This window comes from Epinephelus fuscoguttatus, linkage group LG16, assembly GCF_011397635.1.
Source record: "Epinephelus fuscoguttatus linkage group LG16, E.fuscoguttatus.final_Chr_v1".
Classification (NCBI taxonomy): Eukaryota; Metazoa; Chordata; class Actinopteri; order Perciformes; family Serranidae; genus Epinephelus; species Epinephelus fuscoguttatus.
Window position 1 is genome coordinate 28,498,432 of NC_064767.1, and position 27,808 is coordinate 28,526,239.

General features: G+C 41.9%; 1 protein-coding gene across 1 annotated transcript; it reads right to left on the reverse strand.

Annotated features, from left to right (window-relative positions):
• Positions 1 to 486: 486 nt before the first annotated feature.
• On the reverse strand, positions 487 to 3,523 carry LOC125903536 (transmembrane protein 121). Its single transcript, XM_049600514.1, has 2 exons — positions 2,481 to 3,523; positions 487 to 2,196 (listed from the first exon to the last, which is right to left on the reverse strand). The coding sequence occupies exon 2, from the start codon at positions 1,989 to 1,991 to the stop codon at positions 1,041 to 1,043; it is 951 nt and encodes a 316-aa protein (XP_049456471.1). The 5' UTR covers positions 1,992 to 2,196; positions 2,481 to 3,523; the 3' UTR covers positions 487 to 1,040.
• Between the last annotated feature and the right edge of the window lie 24,285 nt (positions 3,524 to 27,808).

Sequence of the window (27,808 nt, forward strand, 5' to 3'; positions counted from 1 at the left end):
GCCGCTGCCACTAAGCACAAGCACAGATAGTCACCAAGCGCCTGAGGAGGATATTAAACAGGTTTCCTTATTTGGGAATCATTTATCCATCTGCAGTGTTGCCCCATGGCTGTGTATTCTGTCCTATAGCTACGGCACCATAGTCACCCTTTGCAGTGATCAAACTGTTTGTAACTGCACAGAGAATTTATTTCAGATGTCCCCCTCGTCGCTCAAAATAAGCAGCCTGGAATATAACGATCACACTCAAGATGAATGACATAGCAAAGGCACCACTTCAGCAATTAAGTAGCCTCTAATTGTAGATTGAACCAGAGCAAGGGAAAAAAAATCATTGTCTATTTTCTTTTTGTAACTCATGTTAATTAAAGGATATTTGCTGAATTTTAATTAAAAATTGAAATATACTCAATTGGTCCAGTGACTTTTAAATTATTTCATGGAGGGAAAAAAAACCTTTTACAGCCAGTGAAAGAGCAGGAAAGCCTTTATCTTGTACACAATACTTTATCAAAGAATCACATATAAAAACACACTTCTTTCAAGAGACAGCTTTAACTGTTATTTTCATTACTTTGATTCCCCCGTTGGTTGCTCCTCCTGACTTTGACGTGTTAAAGCCCTCGACTACTAAGAACATTCGAGCAACAGAAATACACACACCACAGCACACAGACCCTTAGGTTTAAGATTAGAATGCAACACACACAATTCAAAAATATATCCTCTAATGTCGCAGTAGTTGACTTTTTTTTTTATCTTTTGTACGATTAGAAAAAATACACAATTAACTGGATTCATTGGAGGAAATGCTTCAACAAAGTCACAAGTGATAGTGTATTTTGCACCATGACAGCTTTGGATACAGCACTGCTCTATCCCCACGAAGCGTCTGCAGTGTCCTGTGTGCCGTGGAGCTCCTGTGCGTTCACATGAGTGTTCACATGCCCTAAAAGGTGTGGAACGTTGTGCCCTGCCAGCGTCCTGAGGGTCATATATATATTCATATTGACATCTCCAGGATTCACCTCGCCATTCTGTCATGTGTGTTCACACGTCGTCACCTCGGGGAGGGGCGTCTGGTCCTGCATGACCACTTGAGGAGGGGTGGGGGCAGGGCGAGCGTGAGCCACCGAGTTTTTCTGCAGCTCCACCCCAAAGGCAGGAGAAGCGTTCTGCAACTGTCTCCTGTACTGCACAAAGCTGCAGGTCTTTAGGATGATGGCCAGGATGTTCTTCCCTATCAGGATCCCAGAGACCCTGGCGTCCCTGTACAGAATCATGTTCCCCCCACGGATGAAGAGGGTGATGACGTTGATGGTCACCAGGCTCAGGATGGGGTACAGGAGCATCTTGTGGGGCACGATGTTGATGCCCTGCATGCTGATCTCGCTCAAGGACACGCAGGGCAGCACGAGCAGCAGGATGTAGCAGTAGAAGAACATCAGGCCCTCCGCCCACAAAGGAAGCCCCTTCTTTTGAGGCTCCCACAGGTTGGCTTGGATGTCCAGTATGTCCAGCAAGTCCACCACCACCCAGAAGAGACGATTACGGATCTCCTCGCGCTTCTTGAAAGCACGAACATACTCCATATGGTCGATAGCAACCAGCACCACAAACAGCACTGGAATGCAAATGGACAACAGCAACGTCAATGCTTTCCTTGCGAGAGCGTCCAGGCTCTTCCTGTCCGCTTTGTAGTTTTGATACACAAAGTAGACCTTGATCTCCAGCACAAAGATGTAAAGGAACCAGAGGATCATGGCGTAGCCTCGCTTAGCCGTGCGTACCTCAGCGCCCACCCACACCGCCACGTAACGCAAGACGATCAGGAAGCAGATGTCTCCCACCATCACCATGATGCAGATGCCAATCTTGCGTGGCCCGTGGTTCTGCTCCACCAGGTAGGCATCAATCAGCGCCATGCTGCTCATGATCAGGATGGTGGACAGGCACACGTGGGGCTTGTTGGTGGGAGGTGGAGGTACCATCCTTGCCTGGGCGAGAAGAGGAGGAGGAGTGTTGTTGAAGAGGGAGTGCAGAGCGTGCTCAGTTTGTCCAGTGAGGAGGCAGATCAGATAGTGCTGCTAGACAGCGGTGTTCCCCTCCATTGCTTCTGCCTTGGCCAGAGTCCAGGGTGCATTAATAGGATTCACACAGATCACTTCAATCAATCTCCGCTTGTGCCCAAGCCACCTGCCGGGTAGACAGTACCCCTCATTTAGTAAATTATGTTCATTGGCAAATGGTCTGTAAACATACAGGTTCGCTATTGAAAAAAATCAATAAATCTCAGGGTGTGCGTCTACCTTTAACACCCTGATAATCATTCATCAATCACAACACAGCAGTTTAATCAACGAGTTGCATTTTCTGATATTAAAATAGAAAAAGAGCTGCTGCGGTGTGTTCTCATTCCGACACCCTCATTTTCATACAAGCTTAAGCCTTCAGAGATAAAAATCCAGCTGAATACTCACTTGTGTCCCTCTTTGTACTTTATCCTAATGACTGGCAGCGAGCGATCATCCATGAGACTGCACTGGGAGATCACAAAGCCCATCTGTAATCCACAGGAGAAGAGAAGAGAAAACGCACGGGATCCTCTCCTTCTCTGACAGACGTAAATCCACAGTCATGGATATATTTCTTTCTTCTTTTTTTTTCTTTTTCTTTTTTTCTCAAGCCAAAGAGAAATCCAAAAATATTGCCGCCATAATCCACTTACTTGCTCAGACTGAATCAGGAGGAGGCATCTTAATGGTCACAAAGACCGCTCTCAATTTCTGCAACTAAGAATCGAGGTTATATTGTGTTGTGCTTAGATAGAGGCTTTAAACCTCCAACTCCCCCCAAAAAGAAAGTTATTCTTAGAAGAGAAATCTCTGCAGTAAGTCCTGCTTAAAAGAGAATTTCCTCCCCAGAAGTTTTCCTTTCCATCATCCAGCATCCATGAATGAGAAAATGTAACATTTTGTATCTGCTTTCCTTTGTAAGTTTGTGTGTTTCAGAAGACGGGTGAATCTTTAAGTGAAGTGTGTTTTCCTCTGTGTGTGTGTGTGTGTGTGTGTGTGTGCAGGTTTCAGCTGTCTCCACGCTTCGTTGTCGCTGTAAAATGCTGCCCCCCTGGCGAGATCCTGGCTGCTGCACCGTTTTCTCTCTCCTGCTCAAGCAGCTTTTGCCAGAGACACCAGGATCAACAGCGCCAGTGGATTCCCCTGTCTCCACTTAGCGTGCTCTGCCAACACCACCAGCGCTGTGATACTCCAACGGCGCTCGCCTCTGCCCGTCTGCCTCTGTGCACTTCTCAGCCCTCTCTGCGAAGTCAGAGAGATGCTCCTCTGGTGCGTTGATACACTCCTGGGATGAGCTCTCTCTCGCAGCTACCCTCCTCTTCCTTCTCCCTCTTCTGCTCAAGTAAAGGCACTTGCTGTGTGGAGGTGACGCTCAGCAGACCACAGCTGCAGAGCGAGGGAGAGAGAAAAGAGGTAGAGAGAGAGAGAGAGAGGGAGACAGAACACTTTTCCAGGGGGTGGAGGAAGGCGGGGAGAGGAGAGGGGGGAGGAAGAGGAGCCAGCCTTTTGCAGCTTAGCTGAATGCACAACTTCTCTCTCTCACCCTGTGTTTTTTTCCCCCTCTCGCATCCTTCTCTTCTTTTCACATTGTGTCTTGTGCTGATATCCTATTTTCTCGGGCTGTTTCTTTTTTGGCTCCCAGAAAGAGCCCTGGTTTCCTTCCTTCTTTGAGAAGCCCATTAAGGCGCTCTGCATTTTTTTCTCTCCATCGGGTTTGAGGTGCAGAGATGAAAAGTGATCCAAAGAGGAGAGGGAGAGAGAGAAAGAGGAGTGGAGATGCTCTCCAGTATGGGATGTAAAAAAGCCAGCTTCCCAGCAGGCTGTGTGTCTGCAGTCTGGGGAGACATAGGGGGGAGGGAGGGGAGAGAGGGGGGGGTGAGGCGTGCAGTGGCTCCTCCTGACAGAGAGCCTTTCTATTGATCTACTGACAGAGCAGTGAATCAGGAGCCTGAGATGGGGCCGCAGACCAAAAGAGATGAGGGTAAGGGGAGATGGGGAGGTAGAGATGTAGGGAGAGCGAATAAGAAAGGAAGAAAAAACTGAGATGAGGAGGCCGAGTGACATGATGAGAAGAGAAAAAAAGAGAGCAGGAGATGTGCGGGGTGGGACTAAATGTCAAGGGAACATTTTTATCCTCTGAGATGTAATAATGCCTGGGCTGGCAGATAATACTCATGCAAAAATGTATAAAGGTGGGGGGGAAAGGTTGGTGTGTTTGCTCTGCCATGCAGTATGCTAACACCACTAGCTCTGTTTATCCAGCTGGGCCAATTAGCGATAATCCTTCCTCAGAGGAACCAAACTGCTTTCATTACTACAGTATGAAGCCATTTACTGCTCACTTCATGAATTGCGGTTATTGAGGAGTCAAAAGTATTGGTTTTCTATGCCGTGTGGCTGCACTTTTCATCCGACTGTGTAATGACAACTAAACATAATTGCGATCAATCATGCAGATTTTTTCGCAGTCATGAATGGACACGGTTACAGATCTACCAGCTGCGGATCAGCTGACAGCCGCCATCATGGCTGCTTACGACTTCTATCATGCCTTTATCATGGAAACATATGGAGGCTTCGTGTCTGAAAACCCAGTCAAGTGAAACAGCCATTCACCAAGCCGCTTTCTTATTGACTATTTCCTCTGGATTTATCAACCATAATTGAGCCGTGACAAGCAGAGTGATGAGTTGGATCCTCCATCGCACAAAGTCCACAACATTTCTTTTGCATTATAAAACACACGGCAGGCTTCAGTTTAACACCAGCCGGTGCTGAAATGTTACTGCAACACATTTAACAGATTGTTAGAGAAAGTGGCAGCGGTGGTGAGGAAGCTCATTGTGTAATGAAAGGTCACAGGTCTGATCCCTGTGACAAGCAGCGCACCTGTAACAACCAAGTGTCCTTGAGCCAGACACTAAACTGCTACCTGCTAACTCATTTGCTCAAAGTCACTCTGGGTAACAGCATGAATTGTGTATGTAAATGAGTGGATGGCGTGTCTGTTGCACAAGGGAACAGCCCTGTGATCTTAATAGCTTCACTCCCCCCCTAAAATCAGTATGGGAGAATGATACAGCACCTCTATCATCCACTTTGTTATTCCTCCCACATCCCATCCACTAATCTATAATTTATATCTTCATTTACATGCCTTTTGTAATACACAGTGACGTCCAAGACTATGATAACCTCTCGATTAAAAAGGGCATTTAACCTGGGCTCGGACTTTGATTCACATCAGCTGAATATCTTCATTTGCACATGCTCAGCATTTTGTCTTCCTTCACTCTGTGTTTATAATTCATGAGAGTGGAGGAAATCACATCACTGTCTCTTAAGGGTATTGTCTATTTTAGATGGAGCTGATTTATGCACGTGGTTTATTACTGTTACTGTGTGTCAGAGTTCTCGGTCCTGATTAATGTAATCATGCTGTTATACCAACACAAGGCAATATTTTATGATTTACGATATTTCAGCCAACAAAAGTACATCCAGGAGTCTTGTCTGTCCTCTTCTGCCCCCTGTCCTTGGTCCATCAGACGTTCAGCCTCCTACAGGGGACTGTCCTTGGCTCCTGGACAGGGACACTGCATCATCACCGCTCAGCACCGGGCAGGCGAACACACACCAACAGATAGGAGATGATAAAACACCAGCTACACTCTCTATAACATAGAGCACCTATACAGAAAACAATCAGAGCACTCAAAGTAAGGAAACCATGGATTGGCTACACCGTGGCGTTCTCATCCAGGCTTTTAGAGTTGAGAGAGTGGTTTTGAAATATAAAATGCTCAATTTGATCTCTTCACCTTTAAATGTGGTATTTGCCTTTATGCAAATATTTGAGCATGCTTTCTCGGAGCATAACGCATTCCATTTTCAGAAATGTTCCCTTGACAACCAAGTGCAGCAGCTTGAGAAACGTGTTTTCTCATCTTGTCAGAAAAGATATCATGGGGGAAATTCACCAGCGTGCTGCACCTTGAACTCAGCTTAAATAAGGCATAAAATATGTTTTGTAAACATTGTCGCCAGAGTAAAAACAAATTACACCTTAACATCGTAGTAAGAGAATTGAGCTTTCAAGTGCGGTTTCTTCTTTTGGCTGATTGCAATTGCTGCTTCAATCAGTAGCCTATTCTTCCATTTCCCTTTGTGCAAATGTCTACACAGCTTTTTATCAGAGGATTATGTCTGCGTAATAAAAAAAAACAAAACAAAACAGTATGCCCATTTGATGAAGATTTTCTCGTGCAACTTTTTACACACACATCCCACACTTTTCTAACACAAACCATGTTTACTGCATTAATGTTCCCCCGGAGCAAGCTGAGGGGAGATATTAATGTGCACCTAAGTGCTGCAGGTAGTGGCATAATTACAAGCGTATGCATCACTGAATTAATAGGTTGATTTGATTTCCTTTGTGTTTGGACTGCACATGATTTACTTAAGAGTCAAGAGTGAAGCATGATTAATCTCACCATGCCATGCCACACTAAACCTAACGGAAATACCTGCCAATTAGAATTATCATGAGGCTTGTCGTCGTGCTTTGACACAGAATGTAGGTGAAATGTTTCTATCTTCGTCTCTGCGTTTGTCGTCATTATTCGGAGAGATGGGTGTTAAGCAAAGAGTTTCAGTGTCACAACACTTGTGATTTGCAAGTGTTGTTAGCGGGGGAAAAAACAAAAGTAATGGACACAAACATGGATTAATTGCTTGGCTTTGGCAGCCGGGATTCAGTGTCAGCAAGTTGTGAAAAGATTGGGGGAATTTACATCACCAAAGACAATTTGTACATGAAGCATAACAGTGGAAATAGGACACATAAATCACATTAGCTGTAACCCTGAGTCTGCCATCGATTACCTACAGGAAAACAAATGGGGGCGTTAAGGCTTCCCATCCTTAAACATCCCCATCAGGGTTATAACCACCAAACGGGAAACATGAAGTGGACAGGCTGAGCTGCTCCCCATGGGGCTATTAGATCAGAGACTGGGAGTAGTCAGGGGGGAGATGACCCTCCACCCACCAGACATCCATGCTGGAGGAGATGCAGGTCATTCTGCCCCAGCAGCAATATTTTCAGCAGAAGGGAGAAGGAGTGCTGGATTCTTTGCTTCATTTGACATGACATCAGGTCAAATGTGAGACAAAGGCTCGTCAACAGCTCTTACAGAGGATTGATGACTACAAAGCAGACCTGGATCTAACAGTATTTGCATTTGATTGATCTTGTTCAGAGTCCCATGTGGGTGGGCTGTGCAACAGAGAGGCAGAGAATGATTGCCACATTATTACCACAATCTGGAAATCAACGGAGAGACATTTTGACTTACATTTATTCATTCAAAAAACCTTCTGACCTAACAAACCCAATCCATTATGAGCAAAACAAACACCAAGAATAATCTGCAAAAACATTAAAGGTTCAAGTGATGTTATATAATTTAAGGAGGCGTCTCTCCAAATGCTACCTGGAAACACACCGAGTGACAGAGCTTATGATCACTCCTCATGAGCACAGATTTGTTTTTATATAAGCCTCCCCCAGTGTGAGAACAGTTGGGTGGAGCATCATCATTCATGGCTCATAATACCTTTTTCGGCTGAAACGCAAGTTTTAGACATGCAAGATGAAACACATGTAAATAATGTTTTCTGCCACAGCCCATCCAGCACAAAGAACCTGTGCACAAAGAAAAAGAGATAAATTCACTTGACACCATTAATGAATTAGGCATTAGCAGATTTATGTCAGATTCCCTGAGCGAGTTGAGTCCTTCGCAGTTTGTATCCGCAGTTTTTATTAAAAATGAAAATAATAAATACCTTCCTGGGACATTTGTTTTATCCATTTAGGGGCAGTGCTTAAAGGGACAGTTCACCCCAAAATCAAAAATACATATTTTTACTCTTACCTGTAGTGCTGTTTATCAGTCTAGAGTGTTTTGGTGTGAGTTACAGAGTGATGGAGATATCAGCTGTAGAGGCGTCTGCCTTCTCCCCAGTATAATGGAACTAGATGGCACTCAGCTTGTGGTGCTCAAAGTGCCAAAAAGCCCAGTTCAGACCAAAGATTCGCGACAAGACAAGTTGAATCAGACATCTACTTGCAATGGGCCATTCTGCAACGTTGTAAAAACCTGCCAGTTCACACCAATGCAACTAGATGAGACCGTGTATCATCATTATGCAACAACTCTCTGTACTTGTAATGGTTCTGATTTCCAGTTTTTCAAGCTCATTTTGTGACTGAATATAATTTTGAAATATGAATGAGGATAGTGATAGTGAGGTACTGGCTACAGCTGCATTTGTAGTTGTGATGAAATGGCGAAAAACATAAAGCAAGCATCAGATGGACTGTATTCATGATATATGTGTCAGAATAATATAATTAACCAGTGCCAATTAGTTAATCAGTGAGAATGTGTGTGTGTGAGGGGGCATAAGCACATAAAGCAAGCAGAAGCAGCGACCCACCGTCCGACACCGGCACACAGGACAGAAACAGAGGGGACAGAACACCTGCCGCAGCAAGCGAACACACCATCTGCAGTCATTTTGACTTGACCAGTGAACTTCATTACAAGCAGACTGGCTGTAGAAACAGGTGATGTACCTTACATCCTAAAACTATGGCCGGGGATTTGACCAGCAGAGTTGCAGATGACACCATCAGCCAGCTTGAGTCGAGCTCCGACGGCCAGGTTACACTGCTGCAACTTTTCTCTGCAACATTCTAAAATGGTTTTGACGTGTTGTGAGTCTTTGGTCTGAACTGGGCTTTAATGTACATCACCATGGTCACAAGCACAAATCTCTTGTTCATGAGTAAATGCATAATTGGTTGTGATTTCTGGAAAGAGACAATGCTGTTGAGGTTTTCAAATGTAATTTCTTGGTGCTTTGAGCACCACAAGCCAAGTGCCATCTAGTTCCACTATATTATAGAGAAGGCAAACATCTCTACAGCTGATATCTTAAACACTCGGCACACACCAAAACACTCTAGACTGACAAATAGCCCTACAGTTAAAGGGAAAAATATGTATTTTTGATTTTGAGGTGAACTGCTCCTTTAAGTATTCAGTACTGACAGATGTAATAGAAGCAATAAGTTTTGTTTTGTTAGTCCTTATTAATGGCAAAGCCTACGGTGGCCTGTAAGTGACAGAATAATAAGTCATATCCACACTATCACTGTAAATTCAGATCTAAGTGCTGCCATTCAGTGACTCATAGCAACACAATCCACCACTGAGCAGCTGAAAATGCAAAGAGGAGAGCTGGGGGATGAGGGGGTTGGGAAATCCCGATGGGCGGAGAGATTTGGGTCGAAAACAGAGCAGAAACTGGGTTTTAGAAGCCAGAAAGCTCTGCGCCTGATTAAGTGATTGCTGGTAGTGAACAACCTTCAGCGCCATACTACATATTTTAGTAAACATACATCATTTTACAACCTTCAACAAACCATGAATTTGTAATATTATAAATACTGCCGGTGCTTTTAGGTTGAGGGACCTTCACTCTTCTCCCAGTGGCAATTTGCTTTATTTACAGTAAATACTGAGATGATAGTGGCAGTAGAGTTAGTGTCACTCAGGGATGCTGTGTTTTGATGAGCTAATTAGCAGCATATTTTCCTAAAAGGCTTTTTGTTAACCTGCCTTCTCTCCGCCAACACGTGGAATACATTTTGATGGACTCTGCAGCCACACACAGAGTGATGTAGATTGTAGAAAATGAAAAATAAAACTGTGGGGGTTGTCAGTCAATTATAATGACCATGACCCTTTCAATGAGGTTACTGGTTTCCTTTCAGGTTTTTTGTATACTTGTGAATCTTACTTTTGAATGGAGCTGAGCAAGAAAACAACATTGTGTTATCATAAATAAAGGCAAACAACAGACTGTAGTGTATGCCAATGGTGGTGTGTAGGACAGTGATTTGTCTATAGCTTTATTAGACCTGAAATCATTGATGAATTTTCTGTTTGTGCAAGCCCCTCTGTGGTTTCCGCACTCTGATTAATTGAATACAGAGCAACTGTGATGGTGCCATTTACCCATAACGCACATTTGCATGCTCCCTTGAGGTTGCTCGTGTACACAGAATCGCATAGCATTAATTAAACTATCCACAATCATAACTATACAAGAGATGATAAAAAATGTCCATGTGCACTGCCTCTTTGTCAAGGTCATTGTGCATGCAGCACTATTACATACCAGTTGTTTTCTTTTCATGCTGCTGCATAGGCACTTTATGTAAATGTTATGTTTTTCTGCATGAGCTCTTAAGTGATGACCCAGTATATGCCCTAATAAACAGAAGTTAAAAAAGGGATCAAGAACTTTAAAGGGACAGTTCACCCCAAAATCAAAAATACATTTATTTTCCTCTTACCTGTATTGATTGTATTTGACAGGCGATTTTGTTTTTACCCCTTGTTGTCATGTATGTTTTCTGTGTTTTGATTATTCATTCATCTTCTAACCGCTTCATCCTCTTGAGGGTCGCGGGGGGGCTGGAGCCTATCCCAGCTGACATCGGGCGAGAGGCAGGGTACACCCTGGACAGGTCGCCAGACTATCGCAGGGCTGACACATAGAGACAGACAACCATTCAGGCTCACATTCACACCTATGGACAATTTAGAGTTATCAATTAACAGTCTTTGGACTGTGGGAGGAAGCCGGAGCGCCCGGAGAGAACCCACGCTGACACGGGGAGAACATGCAAACTCCGCACAAGGGCTCCCACGCCCGGGATCAAACCGGCAACCCTCTTGCTGTAAGGCGAGAGTGCTAACCACCACACCACCGTGCCGCCCGTTTTCGGTGTTTTATCGCACTTAATTGAATGTAACATGGCTGCCCTTTTGCTGTTGTGCTCTGTGGGAGAGAGGCTTGAGTTAATATGGTTGTATTTGACGGGGGATTTTGCTTTTACCTCTTGTCAGCTGTCAGGAGATCGCCTCCAAAGATATCCACAGTCTGGGCCTCTTCATATCAACACAACGCAGACAACACTTGAGTCCATCAGTTACATCTTTCCAGAAATCATGACTCAGTCTGATAATCCACAGACCTTGTTGTCAGCAGTTTAATGCAGCAACTTTTTTCTTTCTACTGAACCACACCCACCAACTGTATCACCACGCAGAAGGAAGCGTGCATCTACTCATGGACGAGAGGCTCGTGCTCCTGACAGCACGAGATGTACAGACGAACATTAATGAGCTGAGCGGTAACGTTAGCTAGCTGCTCACAACAAGATTTCTGAAAAGAGACATTGCTGTTGAGTTTTTCAAACAATTTTTTTGCACTTCAAGCACCACAAGCTGAGTGCCATCTAGTTCCATTATATTGGAGAGAAGGTAGACATCTCTGTAGCCAATATCTCCAACAATCGGCAACTCACGCCAAAACAATCTAGACTAATAAACAGCACTGCAGGTAAGAGGAAAAATACGTGTTTTTGATTTTAGGGTGAGCTGTACCTTTAAAAATTGACTAAAAAAATATGTGTATATATATGAGCTTTACACAAGCAAATGATGAGCACCAGCTTGCATCATTATGTTTGTTTATGGAGCGACTGTGAACAAGAAACTATTGTGATGTTATCTTCACGGAAAGCAGCACCACAGAAAATTCAAGTTCTGTGTTTCTTCCTTTTCAAAGCACCGAGCTGGGTTGCCTTTCGATCCACATGTGCATTTTCAGTGGCAAGTTTCCCAACTCCCCTCACAGGGGAGCAGGCTAATTTGGGGAAGTAGTTTATAAATGGCAGAAACTGTACAGGCCCGGCTCACCTTTCTTCCTGAGGACGACTGCTTAGTTAGCTTAATGAGGCAGGGTTGTGTGGGTGCGCCTGTGCATGTGTTTGTTTTTTGTTTGCTGTGAATAGAGAGGTTAAACTTGATGAGATAAACTTTGCAGAGTCCACTGGGGAAACTTTATCTTGCATGCTGCTATTGTTATGAAAGTATTATCAGCTATCATGTGGCAGGTATACTCTCCACATCTGTGTGTACAGTAGCCGGTTAAACAATTCTGGTTGACTGGAGTACAAGATATTTCTGACAAATAAGTCCTTGACAATAACCCACCCTATCTGGGAGCAAAACACGTTGGCAGTATGTGCCATCCTGTCTCCAGAGCTCTTACAAGACCCAGCTCCTGGTAAATGGCTGTACTAATGTTGCGCCATGACTGACAGTGGCCATTAATCACTCAGTGTGTGGAGGATGGGTTTGTTTTATAATCATTGTAGCTTTTTCCATTGTACATGTATTCTAAAATACATGCACAGTAGTAATGAGCTGAGGTAGATGTGAAACATTAGCAAGGTCATAAATCAACTCTGACTGACTAGAGATACAGAAATCTGTAGACTGTTGAGGTTATCAAGTTTTATGGAGTTAAATCTTCACCAGGTAAAGACTGCAGGAGGATGCAGCTGTTTACAATGCAGCTCACGTGGAAAATTAGCTTGATGAATGTATATACGTCTAAGAAATGCAATTATAACTGAACCATACTCAGCTCAGCTCAATTTTATATAGCACCTTTTATACAAACATGCAGCCCAAATGCTTCCTATGGCAAAACCATCAGTCTTTCTCAGGACCAGCTGACCTTTAACTAACTCTTGCCCTACTGGTGCTACACGTGTCAAGCCATTCTTATAGTATACGATCAGAGAAGACATTATTAGTTTTTTGTTGTTGTTTTTAAACAATGTGTCTTTGATTTCAGACTGAGCAAGCAGACTTCTCATTCAGTCAGCCACTGGCTAAAATGACAACTCTTCATCGCAGACTACATTAGCTGAAGCGACCTGGTCAATTAAGCTAATGTTAGCCCAATGATTTTGTTTAAAAAACATGGTCTGCATAAAAGAAGTGGACAGAGTCATTGTTTTGTCACCTATGGTTTGTGGACTTCTGTTTTGAAGCCTTGAGTTTAGCATTTTGGCCATCGCTGTGTTGTTTTTGGAGCCTGAAACAGGGGCCTAAATATAGACAGTGCAGGCAGTGTGGTTGCATTGGAGCCTGTGGGATGGGGGCCAGTGGAGAGGACAGGCCCAACAATGTGTTGGGCAGAAAACGGGCCCTTGCAAATGACTCCACCTAAGAAATACGCCTGTGTTTAGACTCACATTAAATTAAAAGTGGTGCCATTTGCCATGTGACCCCCCCCAAACAGCAAACCAATGTCTGTCATGGTTTTTAACTTTTTGGTAAAATAGTCAGTTGCAATCTATCACAAATTTATACTGTTATTCTACATAAACTATAAAGCAATAAATGAAATATAAAAACTATTTAATTAAATTCATAATTTCTTATTTTCTATAGTATTTTTGTCATTTACAGATATGCAATGATGATTGCTGGATAATACGTTTAACTTATCCAACTTCAAGTCTCTATTTGATCATGTGATGACACGATATATGGCACGTAGTTTGGTAAATATATATATACACCTAACACTGATTGGTGTGTGTGCTTCATAACTACGGACTGGCATACACTGTGGTCTGTCATAACTACAGTACCTTACGCTGCACCGCCACTAGTGGAGCTTAAACTTCCCCAAATTTAAAAAAGAGCAGGAGAGAGTAGTAATGCTGCCCTTAAACCTTTACACAATATTAAAATAAACAGCTCTATTTTGAACTTCACTTATAGCCACACAAAATATATTAAACCTATAGTAGGGCTGCAATGGTTTGTTTGTATCATACTAACATTTAGGTAACTTGAATGTTTAAATAGTGCCATGGTGGTACTAACTTTTCATGAACAACTTTTATTTTTTATCATTTTATATATTTTGTTATTCTCAGTTTCACAGCATTGGAGTTGCTTTTCAGTTTTGTAGCCTATTGCCATTTGGGAAAATGTTTGTTCAGTGTCTGCACAGTGTAATACAGAAGTGTCTGAAATGTTCCTTATTTTAATAAAAATAGTTTACCAAAGCTGCCAGTGAGAAAAATGCAACCTCAGTGCCCACCAAGAGAACTATGTAAGGATTGTGCATTGTTATGTTCATTTTCAGGTTTATACTTGTATTTTGGGTTTCTATTAGAACATGTTTGCATGCTTCAAAATACTCTACTTTTCTCATACTGACTGTCTGAATATACCTGCATTCACCTCTGTCTGTGACACTTCGAAACCCCTCCCAAAAAAGCCCAATCTCTGGATCTCAGCATCTAATTGCAGCCTAGGAATGACTGTAAAGGAGTATAGCAGCACTTTCTACTGTGAAAAAGCTCCAATAAAAGCTTGACAGCCAAAATCTTTACAATCTGAGATTTACATACATTTTCCTCATTATTTAAAACTTTGGCAACATTTATTATGAATATCTGACTTTATAACATATCTGACAGAAAATAAGAAAAAGCATAATAGGTTATTTTTAAACTGGGATCCTCTTAATCTTCATCATCACCTTCTTAACACAAAAGAGGTCTTCTCTTGCAAACGTATTAACACTTGTTCATTGGTTTCACACATTATTCACACCCTTTTTCAAAACAATTAACACTGATCTTATACAAAGACCTGAAACTCTGTTGGTAATAAACAAAAGGAAAACATTTATTCACGGCTAATACAAAGTACTTATATTATGCTTATATAATAATAAATCTCTAATGCACCTGTGTAAAACTTCATGGCACAATTCTTCAACCAGCAATCAGTCCTTATTCAGCTATACAGGATGGCACTGCTGTAAAGCTACTTGTAACTGTAACCCTTTTTAGCTGAAGGTTGCACTATATATTTAAAGCCTCAGTGTGTAAAAATGGTGAGTAACAGTGACATCAGTGGTCATATTCTAGATTGCAGCACTCACTCGCGCTCACTCACTCACCTCTCCTGTCGGGTAAGTGACGGTGGCCTCGTAGGACAGAAAGCCTTGCGCAGACAGCAGAGTTTTTTGAGTTTTTCAGGAGTATCTAGCGACGAGGTGAATATTTATTTAGGAATCTAAACCAGGTTATGATATGTTATAGCTTGCCAGTGAGATATAGGTTATCTGTGAGATATATGTTAGGAGTGTTTTATTTCTAATTGTTTTGGTAACACGAGCATTAGCACAGTAATGCTAAAATAACACGTTTTATGTGATAGTCACGGCACAGTGTGGCAAATATAGGTTGGTACGATTATAATACATGCATTTCCACAGGACACAGGAAAAGGAAGAAGACCAGGGAGAGGAAGGGGCAAGGGGGTAACGTTAGAGGCGGTGCAGGAACGGCCAGGCGAAGAGGTGTGTCTCGGCTACCCAGAGGGAAGAGGAGGGGGAGAGGGCGGCAGCCTTCGCAGCAGCCTTCGCAGCAGCGTGAGAGGAATCAACAGATTAGGCTGTAGGCTAGGCTAACCATTTAACTGTAGCTCTGGGATAACGTCAGCCAAGGTTAGGATAACATTAGCACGTAAACATAGCCGTCACTCGAACTAAGACTATAGGGAAAAGTAGTTGCAAACATGAAGCCAAAATGGTTTTAAAATATCAGATTGAATTACCTGTCTAGCAGAAAGCAGGCAACCTCTGCATCCCTTGTGAAATCCTTCTCATTAGGAGCTCTTTTCACCTGGAATAAGCAACGCTCCTTGCTTATCTGATCTTTTTCTTTTATTTGGTGGCGTGGTTTCCTTCTTACGGGGCAAAACATATGTGTGGTTCTCCATTTAAACTGCGACAGAATCATAAAAGTACAAAGCAGGTTCACACGGAAGCGCCCCGGACTGATCTTCACCTTAACTGTCTCCAGTGACGGCAAGTTCTAGGTAAACGCAAAATGCAAAGCGCGTATATCCCTTTCGGCCACTGTATTTAAACATGGCAACGCAAGAGGGCAGCCTCCAGCATACCACGCCCTGCCTGTGTATATATAGAGAAATCATTCCAAGCCTATGAGAAAGCTTCCATTTGTATGTGAATTGCATTACACTTTAGTAAATACGTATATATTTATGAAAGCAATAGTTGATATTTGCTAATAAACAACCACTTATATTACACATTGTAACTTTAAAGTTATTGTATATTACGTACAGAGTTTACTAGGCCAGGAGATCAGAAGCTACACAGATAGACTGCAGAGCCAGAGTAAACCAAACAATACACCAGAACTAACACAGAATTCTCCCTTTGAAGGAAAGATACCTCCTTTAAATTAGAAATGAAGCGGTAGATAGGGAAACAAATATATATATTTACAACAACACAATTATTAACCGGGTAATTGGAAGAAAACAAAAGAAACAAAAATCATATTTGACAGTGTCTAAATTAAAGTTTCAATTGGGCCCACATTTCCTTCAGTCACATTAATCACTGAGGTGGACTCAGTCCTTGTGTCTGACACTTCACATCCAGAACCAAGTGACAGTTCTGTTTGTACCGCTGTGGAAGTGGCAACTGTTTGTCCTACCGCACTGTAGAATGCGTTGGTTGAGTGTGTATACACAGTCCTTGTAATCCTCAGCTTCAATCCTCTGCACACAATTGGGGCTGTAGTTCATCTCCATTGGGCTGTCGCTGGCCATCAGACATCCAGCAGCATCATGGCTCACACTCCAGGTAGATCCAAAAAACCTCACCTATAGTGGGTAAGGTCAGAAGTCATAATCAAGCTTCTAATCTGGAACAGTGAACCATAATATAAAAGCTGAAACATGTCTTATAAAATCATCTCACTGTGTTCTAGATAACTAACAGAGTATAGGTGTCAAACCCTCCCAATGTACTCTATTGGCTAAAGAGCACAAACCAAAACTGTTGAAACATTTGTAATATTGTAAATTACCAACAAAAACACAGTAGTCAGGTTTCAGGGAAATGTGGTTACTGAAATAATCTAATTTAAAATGGAAAAGAATATCAAAATATTATTAATATTGATGGACTGGGGGCTCATCCTACTCTCCAATGTGCTATGTGTGAGCTCAGTCCTGCATGTTCTTTAATGAAGCAATAGGAGAAGATATTCGGTCTCAGTTAATGTAGTTTATTAAGCAGTAAAGGAATAAAATTACAGAGCTCTGGGTCTCAACTTCAAGTCCCTGACGAACAACAAAGGTGTGTCAGTTCACGAAGTCTGACCTCCTGTCCTTTCCCTGACCCAGTATATTTGAGCGTAACAGAGTGTCATTGTGCACGCAAGGCGTTGTCCTCTTCTCATTGGCAGTTCCACTTCCTCCTTCACCACACCACGCCCCTGCCTCGTGTTAATCTGACTCCTTCCCGCTGACAGTGGGGGCGTGGTTCCTGTTTTGAAAGACAAGAGAACAACACAACTCCCTACACGTGCTGTACCTTACTATCTGTACATCACTTTCTATTATTTTTACCATATATGAAACTAATTATCTAAGCATTGCGGTATGTGCTCCTCAGATTTCATGTCTCTTCCTCTCCTGTACTTCTCCGCTTCTGCAAAGCAAACACATTCAGATCAGCTGAAATCATCTTAGTATTCTCATTGTTCACACATCTAAAACTTATATAGTGAAACACAACTGATAGTAAAATGCATAAAATCATTCTATTCCCAACAATATTAATATTTTGCATAGCCTCACCAACACTAAGAACAACACATGCTTCATGCCCTGCACCATATAATGGTGACTTAAGGTAACATGCACAAAACATTATAACTATTAGCAAAAATACAGTTTTGTGTAATGTTAATTTAGGCACAGATTGTGGCGCTTAAAACATTACTAATAAACATTCAGTGTGCAACAGATATGCAAGGATTTAATACACCAGTTAAATGTACATATTGCAGTGCACATAAGTATATCCACTTCAAAATAGCACAGCTAACAATTTTAGCATAAGCGAGTGGCATTTTCCTGTGTGTTTGTTAGCATTACGGCTAGCGCTTCTCTGGTAAATTTAGCAGCTAGCTACCCGTTAGCATTAGCGACTAGCACTTTTCCGCTAGCGCTAGCGACTAGCGCGTATCTGTTAGCGCTAGCAATTAGCATTTATCCGTTAGCACTAATAACTAGCACTCCCACAGTAAAAATATGTCTCACCAATATGGTTGTTTTCCAACCATTAGCTACGAAAGGGTCCTCTGGTCGTATTCACACAGGCAGGGTACATCCAGAGAGATTATCAGAGCTGCTTTAGCTGACTTTAATCAACTCCTGTAGCTTTCCAGTCCAAGTTCAATGTTAGCTCCTGCCACGTTGTTTACCTTCTTCTGTGCTGCAGCTTAAAAGAACAAGAAAATCTACTGGGCATCAACGTTCTCAGAAAAAGTCCCCCTTTTTTGTTTTTACAGTATTTCAACTGGACATCTCAAAGTGTAAAAAGTGCAGATACAGAGTGCAGCAGGGTTTGTTATGGCTAGTAAAATCATCTCTGGAGAAATTAATACAAACCAACATTTTTTACGGCCTCTCTGTGGCTATCAAGTGGATGTTAATTTACTTTGATGAAATTGTGTTTATTGTCTTTGTTGTGGTGTGTCTGTTGTATTGTTGATTGTTTACATAATATCTTTTTTTCATCTGTTGTTATTAATTTCTATTTGTATGTATGATAGGACCCCCTCCTCAAAAACTGATTGTTCATCTCAGGAATAAACTTGTACAACAACAGTCATGCTGTGATATGTTTGTTTGCCTTTTTGGTAAATCGAGTGTATCAATGATTGTATTTTTAAATGGTTTATTTTGTTGTCCACTGTGTAATGACTGATTGAAAGAATATTCTAATTTGGCCCAAGTTGTGTTGTTTGATCAAAATACAGTATTTGTTGCATGTTTTCAGTGTTGAGTGAGTTTTTGAGCATTTGGGAAACAAAATGTGTCTTTTTGGCCAGTGTCTCTCAGTTTAGGCCTGTGTACCAACTGTTTTGAAAATGCAACTTCTAAATGGACAAATTTGTTCAAATGTGAAAAACCAAAAATGAAAAGAAACACATCTTTGGGCAGTTTTTTCTGCTGTACTGAACTCGCACCAAACTGTGACTCCTGGAGGTGATAGTTAGCTGGACATGTTAACTTCAACACATTATCACTCTGACCTCGTCACATATCAGTGTTTGGTCATGGACTTTCCATGTTAAGATATGACGTGCAAGGTACCCTGTCAAGCTCTGCTGTTACATGCATTATCTGTTTTCAAAAAACACATTTTCACAGGAAATATACAATGTGCATATGGTCTCTAAAAATATTTTTTCCTTCAACAACAAACGCATGTGGTTACATTTTGTCAACACACACACACACACACACACACACACGGTTGGGTTTAGGTAACAAAAGCACGTGTTTGGGTTTAGGAAAAAAGAACAGGGTTTGGCTTTACAATTATACTGGAAGCAAACACCAGTCTCCCAGGTAAAAGTCAATGGTTGTTGGACCCATCCATTACTCCTCCCGCCCGCCCTATTGGGACTTGCCGCTGCCTTATCTTTCATTGTTGTCCCACCATTCTCCACCTAACGTCATTGGGCACTGTTAAACTAAAATAAAGAACAGCCACATATCATGCCAACATGAAAGGACAGTTTTTTTGCTGGTGTCTGACCCTGGAAGTCACTGACCAAGCGCTGGATTTTGATGACTTCGGAGTGAGACCAAGTTGCTTTTGCAGCTCACATCAGAGCAGTTTAACACTGTCCCTTCCTTAAACCATTTTTATGCTTTTGGTTGTGAAAGACTAAGAAAAAGGACACCACCATCCAAACTCTATAGAGTGTTAGTCTTACTACAGCCTCACGCAGACTGTTTTTACTGGGCCCTCAGTAACGCTGCTTTGTCTTTTACCCAATTTTCCCCATAGACCACTATTATAAAAGAGGCGTCTGTAAAACTCTTGACAGGACACCTCGAACTGCAAACAAGGTAAAGAATAATTCTTTCTATTTTGAATTTTTCAGCCTAGGATGTTTTCATATTTGTAACACTTTCCTCAAGCTGAGAAAAGTGATTAAAAAGTCTATGACATCATCACAATGTAAAGTCTAAAAGCTGAGTGGGAACTTGTGGGCGGGGCCGTATTAGGTAGGCTGCATAACCTCAGAAGTAAACTCAGAAGCTAGAAACTTTTTTTGGCAAATCCCTCAGGCGAGCCATTCTCAATGGACTGAACAGGCGTCAACTTGGGGTCTGGAATCCAGATCTAATAGTGTACATCCATGGCTTTAACATGCAGAGAAATCCAAAGCTTTAGAACTGCCAGCCTTATTAGCAAATCTACATTGTCTCTGAAGCTGAGATCAATCCACACCGCCTGCTGGGACATGGATACAGGAGAGGGTTCACTGGAGATGAAGCCATGTACAACAAGTTTAATTTAATGCTCACTTCATATAATTTGATTTAAAGGGTCATTAGGTAACTTGGTTGTCGACGGAACTGTGATTTTTCTAAACAATGAAGTCATACTTTAACAATAGAAAGTAAGATAGATAACTTGGGCAGTAATGCAACAGGAACACAGTGAGGAGATAATATATCACCATTCAAATACTGTAGAAATATCTCTTTTTCATGTGCTTTTTTGGCTCAAGAATGATTGTGCTCCCTGGCTCGTACTGTAGCACCATCCTCATTCGTTAAGCAGGGGAAGATGCAAGATGGTGGAGGGGGTGGGCGTTGGGAGGGGTGGAGGCAGAGAGATTGGGAGTGCTTTGAAATTCCAATGGGCAGGGAGAGTTGGTACCAAAACAGAGTAGTCAGTGAGTTTTCAGAAAGCCAGAAATTTGTGTTGTGTAATTCCAGCAAGGGAGGAGGGACAGAGGGAGTCGAGGAGAAAGGGTTTGTTCCAAAATGGAGTGAGATTTGAGAGCCCCAGTGGCTACAATCAGCAGGTCTCAGCAGCTGGTCAGGTTAGTGCAGAGTGACTGATGCTAATTAGCAACCTTTGGAGACCCATCTAGGGGTATTATGGTCTACTGTGTGCTATGAGATATGAAAATTGCACCTGATGCACCTTTAAGGGACAGCAAAATTGGAAAGAATGCTTTTACTTTGAGTGTGATGGAGCCTGTAGAATAGGATCACAACAAGACAAACATGAGCACTGTCCCAATGGAGATTCACAAGCAAACCATTTAATTTGGCAATGACTGGCTCATGATGCATGAATCACTTTCTCAGTGAAAATGTGCCACCGCTACTCAAAACAATGTATTTGGGTCAGTCCGCACTCGCAGTCCTTTGAGAGGCAGAGGGACGCCACCCAAAGGCATGAGAACTCTGAGGCGTCCATAAACATAACCAGTGTGTTTTCTGGCTACGATGCAGAGCCAGCGCTTATTTAAATGAATTGAAAATGAGACGGAAGCTGGGCCAATGCAGCGATTTCCGACCACCCATCACAATCTCCATTGTCTCATGCCAGAGGCATTTGGTGCTGGCTAGATAAGGGGGAATGAGATAGATACACAAAAGAGAAAGGAGCAGTTGGACTGAGAGATAGTCTGTTAGGAGAAACCTGCTTTGAGTAAGGTGTGTTTAAACGACATGCAGTGACTGACAACGAGGAGAATTATCCACTAATAAAATTTAAGATGGGGGGTTTTTTTGCGAGAGAAGGGTGCTATTGTTTTAGCTTTTTTTGTGTGTTTCACAAGAGGCATTTAGTCCTGCTTCATAAGGGGGAGGTGGAGGAGATACGGATACGCAGGAAAAACAGTCATCAGAGCAGAATTCGAACACCTCGTTTTAGCCCAAAAGATGCAGAAGGGAGGGAGGGTGGAATTGTAAAGGAGGTCTGCCCTACATTTTTGAGTTTCTAATGCTCAACATGATGCCGAGGGGGAGCACAGGCTAGTCTGCCCTGCAGTTAATACACAAACCATTTCCTTTTTTCATGATCCCTCCAGCTCCAAAAGAGAACCTCATTTCGGTCTTATTTCATTGGAGAAGAAAAAAGCTTCATGAGATATCATATCAGGAGTTTGCTTCAGTATTTCACCCAGAAATAGAGACGTCCGAGTGTGTCCTCAATCCAAGTCTCCTCAGGACACTGTTCCCCTCTCTGACACTTTGTAGGGGCTTTTTCTGTTGCATCAGCTGGCCTGAAGGGAAGGATCCTCTCGCCCTACGCCGCACACGGCAGCTCTTTGACTGGCTGGACTCCACAGCTTTCAAATATTGTTTTCAATGACTGAGTTGTGAGAAAAAAGTCAGCATGAAAAGCCTTTTCCTCTGCCATCATCCTGGCTCTTAGAAAGAGAGCAGAGAGAGGTGCGTGTTTACTGCTCAGCAGTCAGGGAGAGAACTGAATACATTTATTCAGAGCTTTTGTTTTCCTGCACAGAGAGAGCAAAGAGTCAGAAATAGCTTTGAGACACTGTATGCTTTAGATTAAAATGTGTCACTTATCAGAGGTTAGACTCCAGTCACATGACTTGGACTCTTCACAAATTTGATGACAAAATCAAAATGACTTGCAGCTCAACTTGAACTTTAGCCCCGTTTCACTAAACACTTTCAGCATGGTACCTTTGGAATCAAAAGTAACCCCTCAGACATGGTACCTAGACCCTAGGTCTGGTTAGCGTTTCTACCACAAACAATACTCTTTCATGTGGTCGGTTGTCACTCACCGCTCCGTCGAGTACTCGCTGTATTTCCTCCTTTATCAGTCTGTGCCTCATTTATCATCAACAGAACGAGACTGCACGGCGACATTTTCAGAACAAAATAAAAGACGCTGCAGTGACAAAATATTTAGAATTAGCAGGTTTGTGCATTAAGTCCTTCTTAGGCAAGCTCACGGATTTAGTGTTGTTGGAGACCACAGCAATGGCACTCCAAGTGAGGATTGGGATATATGCAGTTCACATAATCTGGTCAAAATATATATGTAAATTTTAAACACTTGAAGATCCAATCATTACTAAAAGTGTATGTCACCTAAGAGAGACAATGAAAACTAAAGTAAAGTTGTCACATTGCATTGAGTAACATTACAAGTTAACATTCCACCTTTAAAGTTGCTGGCAGTCGGCCCAGTGAATTGAGTTATAGTTCCAGGTTACTAATATATGTAAAACTCTCCACGGTGTGAACAGTGGTTTCATAAGCCTCAAAACCAGCCACAACTCTGAGCAGAGTGACCGTCAGCAATTGACCAATCAATGGACTGCAGTGTTCACAGCTCCACCTTTTAAGTTTATTTAAGTTTAAGTTTAAGTTTATTTACTTTATTAATCCCCCTGAGGGGAAATTCAATGTTTTCACTCTTGCTTGTCAATTACACACAAGTCTGAAAGACACACACATGCACAAACAGGACCTATAGCCTACATGCACAAAGTGGAGAGATCTCAGAGAGAGGGGGCTGCCCTTGGTCAGGCGCCTAAAAAGCAAACTGCAGTATTCTAAACATGGTCGATATAAAGGAGGAGATGGGTTTTTAGAGGGAATTTTGTTCAACATTTGAAGTTGCACAAAGAATGGTAAGCTGAGGCTGATATAAACATAGTGAGGTAATGCTCAGCTACCGTTATTACTCTGTTGTTAGAATGGCATTACATTTGATGAAGAGCCATTATGACTTGTTTGGTACTCAATGCCCAAAGTTTAGGACTTGAGCACAAAGACTTCAGACTTACTTTTGACTTGCAAAACAATGCCTTGGTCCCTCTTCTGTCACTTCATTTGCTTTACAGTCTACAGCAAAAGATTTTCAGGTAGTTAATAAAACGTGCAGTTTGACGTTAGAAATTACTGACACAGCTCCTTGTGTTAGCTGCCATCTCAACTGCTTTGGCACTCATGTCACATGAAGACTAGCATCCTCGTGGAGTGAGGTAAGAGTGATAAAGTGAGTGTAATTTAGGAATCAAAAACTTCAGAGAGGCCTTCTTGTTATGCATGATCTATAATGGGCCCACCTCTGCTCTGGAGAACTCCTCTTGCCAAGAGTAAATGTGCATTAAGCATATCTAAATCACACAACTTTCAGAGAGGCTTTTAGCACTTCCTCACCATCTGCTAATTCTCTAAGTGTTGGATGAGGGAACCAGCGCCATTAAAACTGGTGTATGTAATGTAATACAGTTTTATTTCGCCTAATTAAACACCAAACTGATTGTGACTCGACATATCCGCTCACATCTTTTGATACTCTTGGGTTTTGTTTTTTTTTTTCCTTCATATTTTTAAACGGTGAGATGAGTTTAGAGCAAAAAGTTAAGAATGTCTGTGTTCTCAAATGTTCTCGCCAGCTGACATCTCAGTGCCTTGCCTCCTCCCCGCCACCTCTTCAGTTCATTATAACCAGCTCAGGTGCAGTTCAACAAGCTCAGATTTATTCACTTCTTCAAATTAACACCCACAGCTCTTCTATCATCAGCAGAGGAAATTGTATGCTACCTTTGTCTGGTTACCAGCCATGGCCCACAATCAGGATATCACAGTATTTACATAATGGGGTCTGATGCTACTGTTTTGGAGGAGTTCTGTCAAAGATTAACATAAGCCTCATCACTTTAAAATACATAATCCTTTTGTGAAACTACTCCTCTGTGAAATTAAACTGAATCGTGGTTTATCTAAAGTAACTAAACTATGATTTTCAGGGGCATTTTCTTGCTCAGTAAATTACACCCACAATGACTGTACGTCAAACACTTACATGTTAAGCCGTTTAATGCTACAAATAACCAGCTTTACCTCTTTCTGAAATAGATACTGTTCAGATTTTATCAGCAGATGCAGTAGATAGTGTACATTAAAGAAATACTTCACTCCCCAAATGATCATTTGTATATCAGTTTACTCATCTCGTGTTCTCATGTTGAATTTGGGAAAGAACTGTTCTCACATGCCTCCATGGTGAACGAAGAATCCAACAACAGAGAAAATTGTCAATGAACTGAGTCGTGGGCGATCTTCTGCTCCGATTATGACTGCTAAAGGTGGGCGTATAGCAAATGCTCAATCTATCACCTGCGGAGCTAAATCAGACAGATCAGGCTGGATCCCATGATGACAGTTACACTCATTGGCCTTTCCTGTCTTCTTACCTACATAACCCTTAAAGGGATAGTGCACCCAAAAATGAAAATTCAGCCATTATCTACTCACCCATATGCTGATGGAGGCTCAGGTGAAGTTTCAGAGTCCTCATAACACTTGTGGAGATCCCAGGGGAGAGGGGGTAGCAACACAACTCCACCTAATGGAGGCTTATGGCGCCCCAGATTCAAACGTCCAAAAACACATAATTGAAACCACAAAATATCTCCATACTGCTCGTCTGTAGTGAGCCAAGTGTCCTGAAGCCTCGACATAAAAAGTTGTTTGGAAAAACGTCATTTGAACTTTTTTAGCCTCATTGTAGCCTGCAGCTCTAACTGCCTCTCTGTGCACCGCGTTGATGTGTGCGCGCTTGCGCGAGACCGTGAGACATGGACACCGCGTTCATGTGTGTTCACGTGCTTTCGCTATTTTGTGGTTTCAATTATGTGTTTTTGGATGTTTGAATCTGGGGCGCCATAAGCTTCCAGTAGGTGGAGTTGCTACCCCCTCTCCCCTGGGATCTCCGCAAGTGTTGTGAGGACTCTGGGTGTATTTTCATTTTTGGGTGCACTATCCCTTTAAGGTGGCCAGATTTCGGAAACAACAGTTGGCGACATTTCCACTTTGGCATTCAAAGTCATTAACATATTCGATGTTATGAAATAAAAAAGGAGCAGAATTCTGGTTTTATTCAACCACTTTATTTCCTTCCTATATGGCAACTTATATATGTGTATATATATATATATATATATATATGTGTGTGTGTGTGTGTGTGTGTGTATATATATATATATATATATATATATATATATATATATTCTATTTTAATGCCTATTTTATTGTTTATATTCAATTCAATTCTTATTTGAATATTTAAATGTGGGTGTAGCATTAAGGAGGCTACAACTAAATCCAGGAAGAGATTCACAATAACTAGAAAGAAACACGAAATTATTACAAAAATGAGCAAAAAAAACCCCAGAAATGGCAAGAAAAACAAAACAAAATAACACAAAACCACAAAAAGATGTATAGTGACTATAAAGGGATGCAAGATAATTATAATAATAAGCAATGCTGACATCTTCAATAGACCACAGTCTATAATGTAAGTGCCTACACAAACATGCTTTCGTACCTAACACTGTATTACTGTATTACAGTATGTACTATGAATAGTAATAATAATAAAAAGAGGCAAAACTGCAACTAAGTGTCTTGCTCAGGTGGTGGAGCCTTTTGCATATCTATGCCCAGGCGCCCATTGCCTCATTATCCACCCATGGATGTTTGGCGTGAGTGTGTGTGAAAGGTGTTGTTCATCGCGTGAGTCCTACAGTCATTGAGAGCTGGCAGCCCTACAGTTAAACAAGAAAGGGGCATTTCTGGGGACAGCTCCAGCCAGGGACTGACCACCAAAACCTGTGACTGTCCAAAGAAAATGGGGACGTTTGGTCCACCTGATAAAGCTCAATATTACATTTTATACAAGTGTAATCATTCCTTCTGAGTAATGTTTATGGAGAGGCAAACTGAGTGTTTGTTTTTCAATAAAAACAAAAACACTTTCCAGCTACGAATAGTGAGATTAATTCTAATGCTAATACTCATCACTCTTCTTTCATTAAAGTGTCTTCCTCGGTGTCTGGAGGATCAGACAGTGTGGTTAAGCCAGTGGTTCCCCTTCAGAAGTCAGACATGAAGCATTTGAATGACAATAATTATGCAGCATTTATGTGAGTGGCCTGCCAGAATTAATCCTCTCTTTTACAAGACTATAAATGCAGAGTCAGATTAAGGCCAGACAAATCTCCGCAGATGGGGGTGAAAATTGACTCTGTTCACTGACAATAAATGTAAGGAGGTAAGTAGTTCATGGGAGTACATCCAATTTGGCGTAACTTGTGGGGTATTGCAGCATGCACATCTGAGGCAGCCCTCCTCTCCACAGTGGCGACAAATAATGGAAAATTACTTATTTTGATTAACGCTGCATAGATTATTGTTCAATGTGTCTCATTGAATAGACTCTACACTTAAGAAATATGGAAACAATTTACTGCACGTCTGACTCATGCATAAGCAATTAAATGAAAACATAAAACACAAACATCAGCAATACATCTAAGTAAAGGGCAATTAATCAAACAGTCATTCAGATCAGCATGACCTCAATGCATATTGATAATTCTAATTCAAAAATTGCATATTTTAAAAAGGAGCTGTGGAGGCGAGGTAAAAACACAGAATAAAGGGTCTACCTGAAAGCACTGGGGCATAGCACAAAGGCAAGATCAAGGGGAGAGAGCTCAGTCAAACCATAATACAAAGAGCATCCAGCGACTGGACTGCAGGGTTGTGGAGGGCAGGCAGAGCGGGCAGTGCAGGCGTCCTTCCCCCAGAGTCCCCGCAGTCTCAGCCTCTTTAACTCCATCTCTGTTTTTAGCATGGAGATGTCAGCCACTGTGGAATCAATTTCTCCACTGGCGGTTCAGGTCCATCTACATTTTTCAATTCATTTATACTCATTACCAGGAAATAGCCAGAGGCAGAAGCAATTTAAGCACCTGTAATATAAGGCCCTCGAAATCATTTCTTGTCACACTATTTCAGTTTTTGAATTGATGTCATCAGCAATCGGGGGAATGGAAACATTTAAGATCG

Coding starts and splice junctions, on each gene's coding strand:
- LOC125903536 (XM_049600514.1), bottom strand. CDS start 1,991: ATGGTACCTCCACCTCCCACCAACAAGCCCCACGTGTGCCTGTCCACC.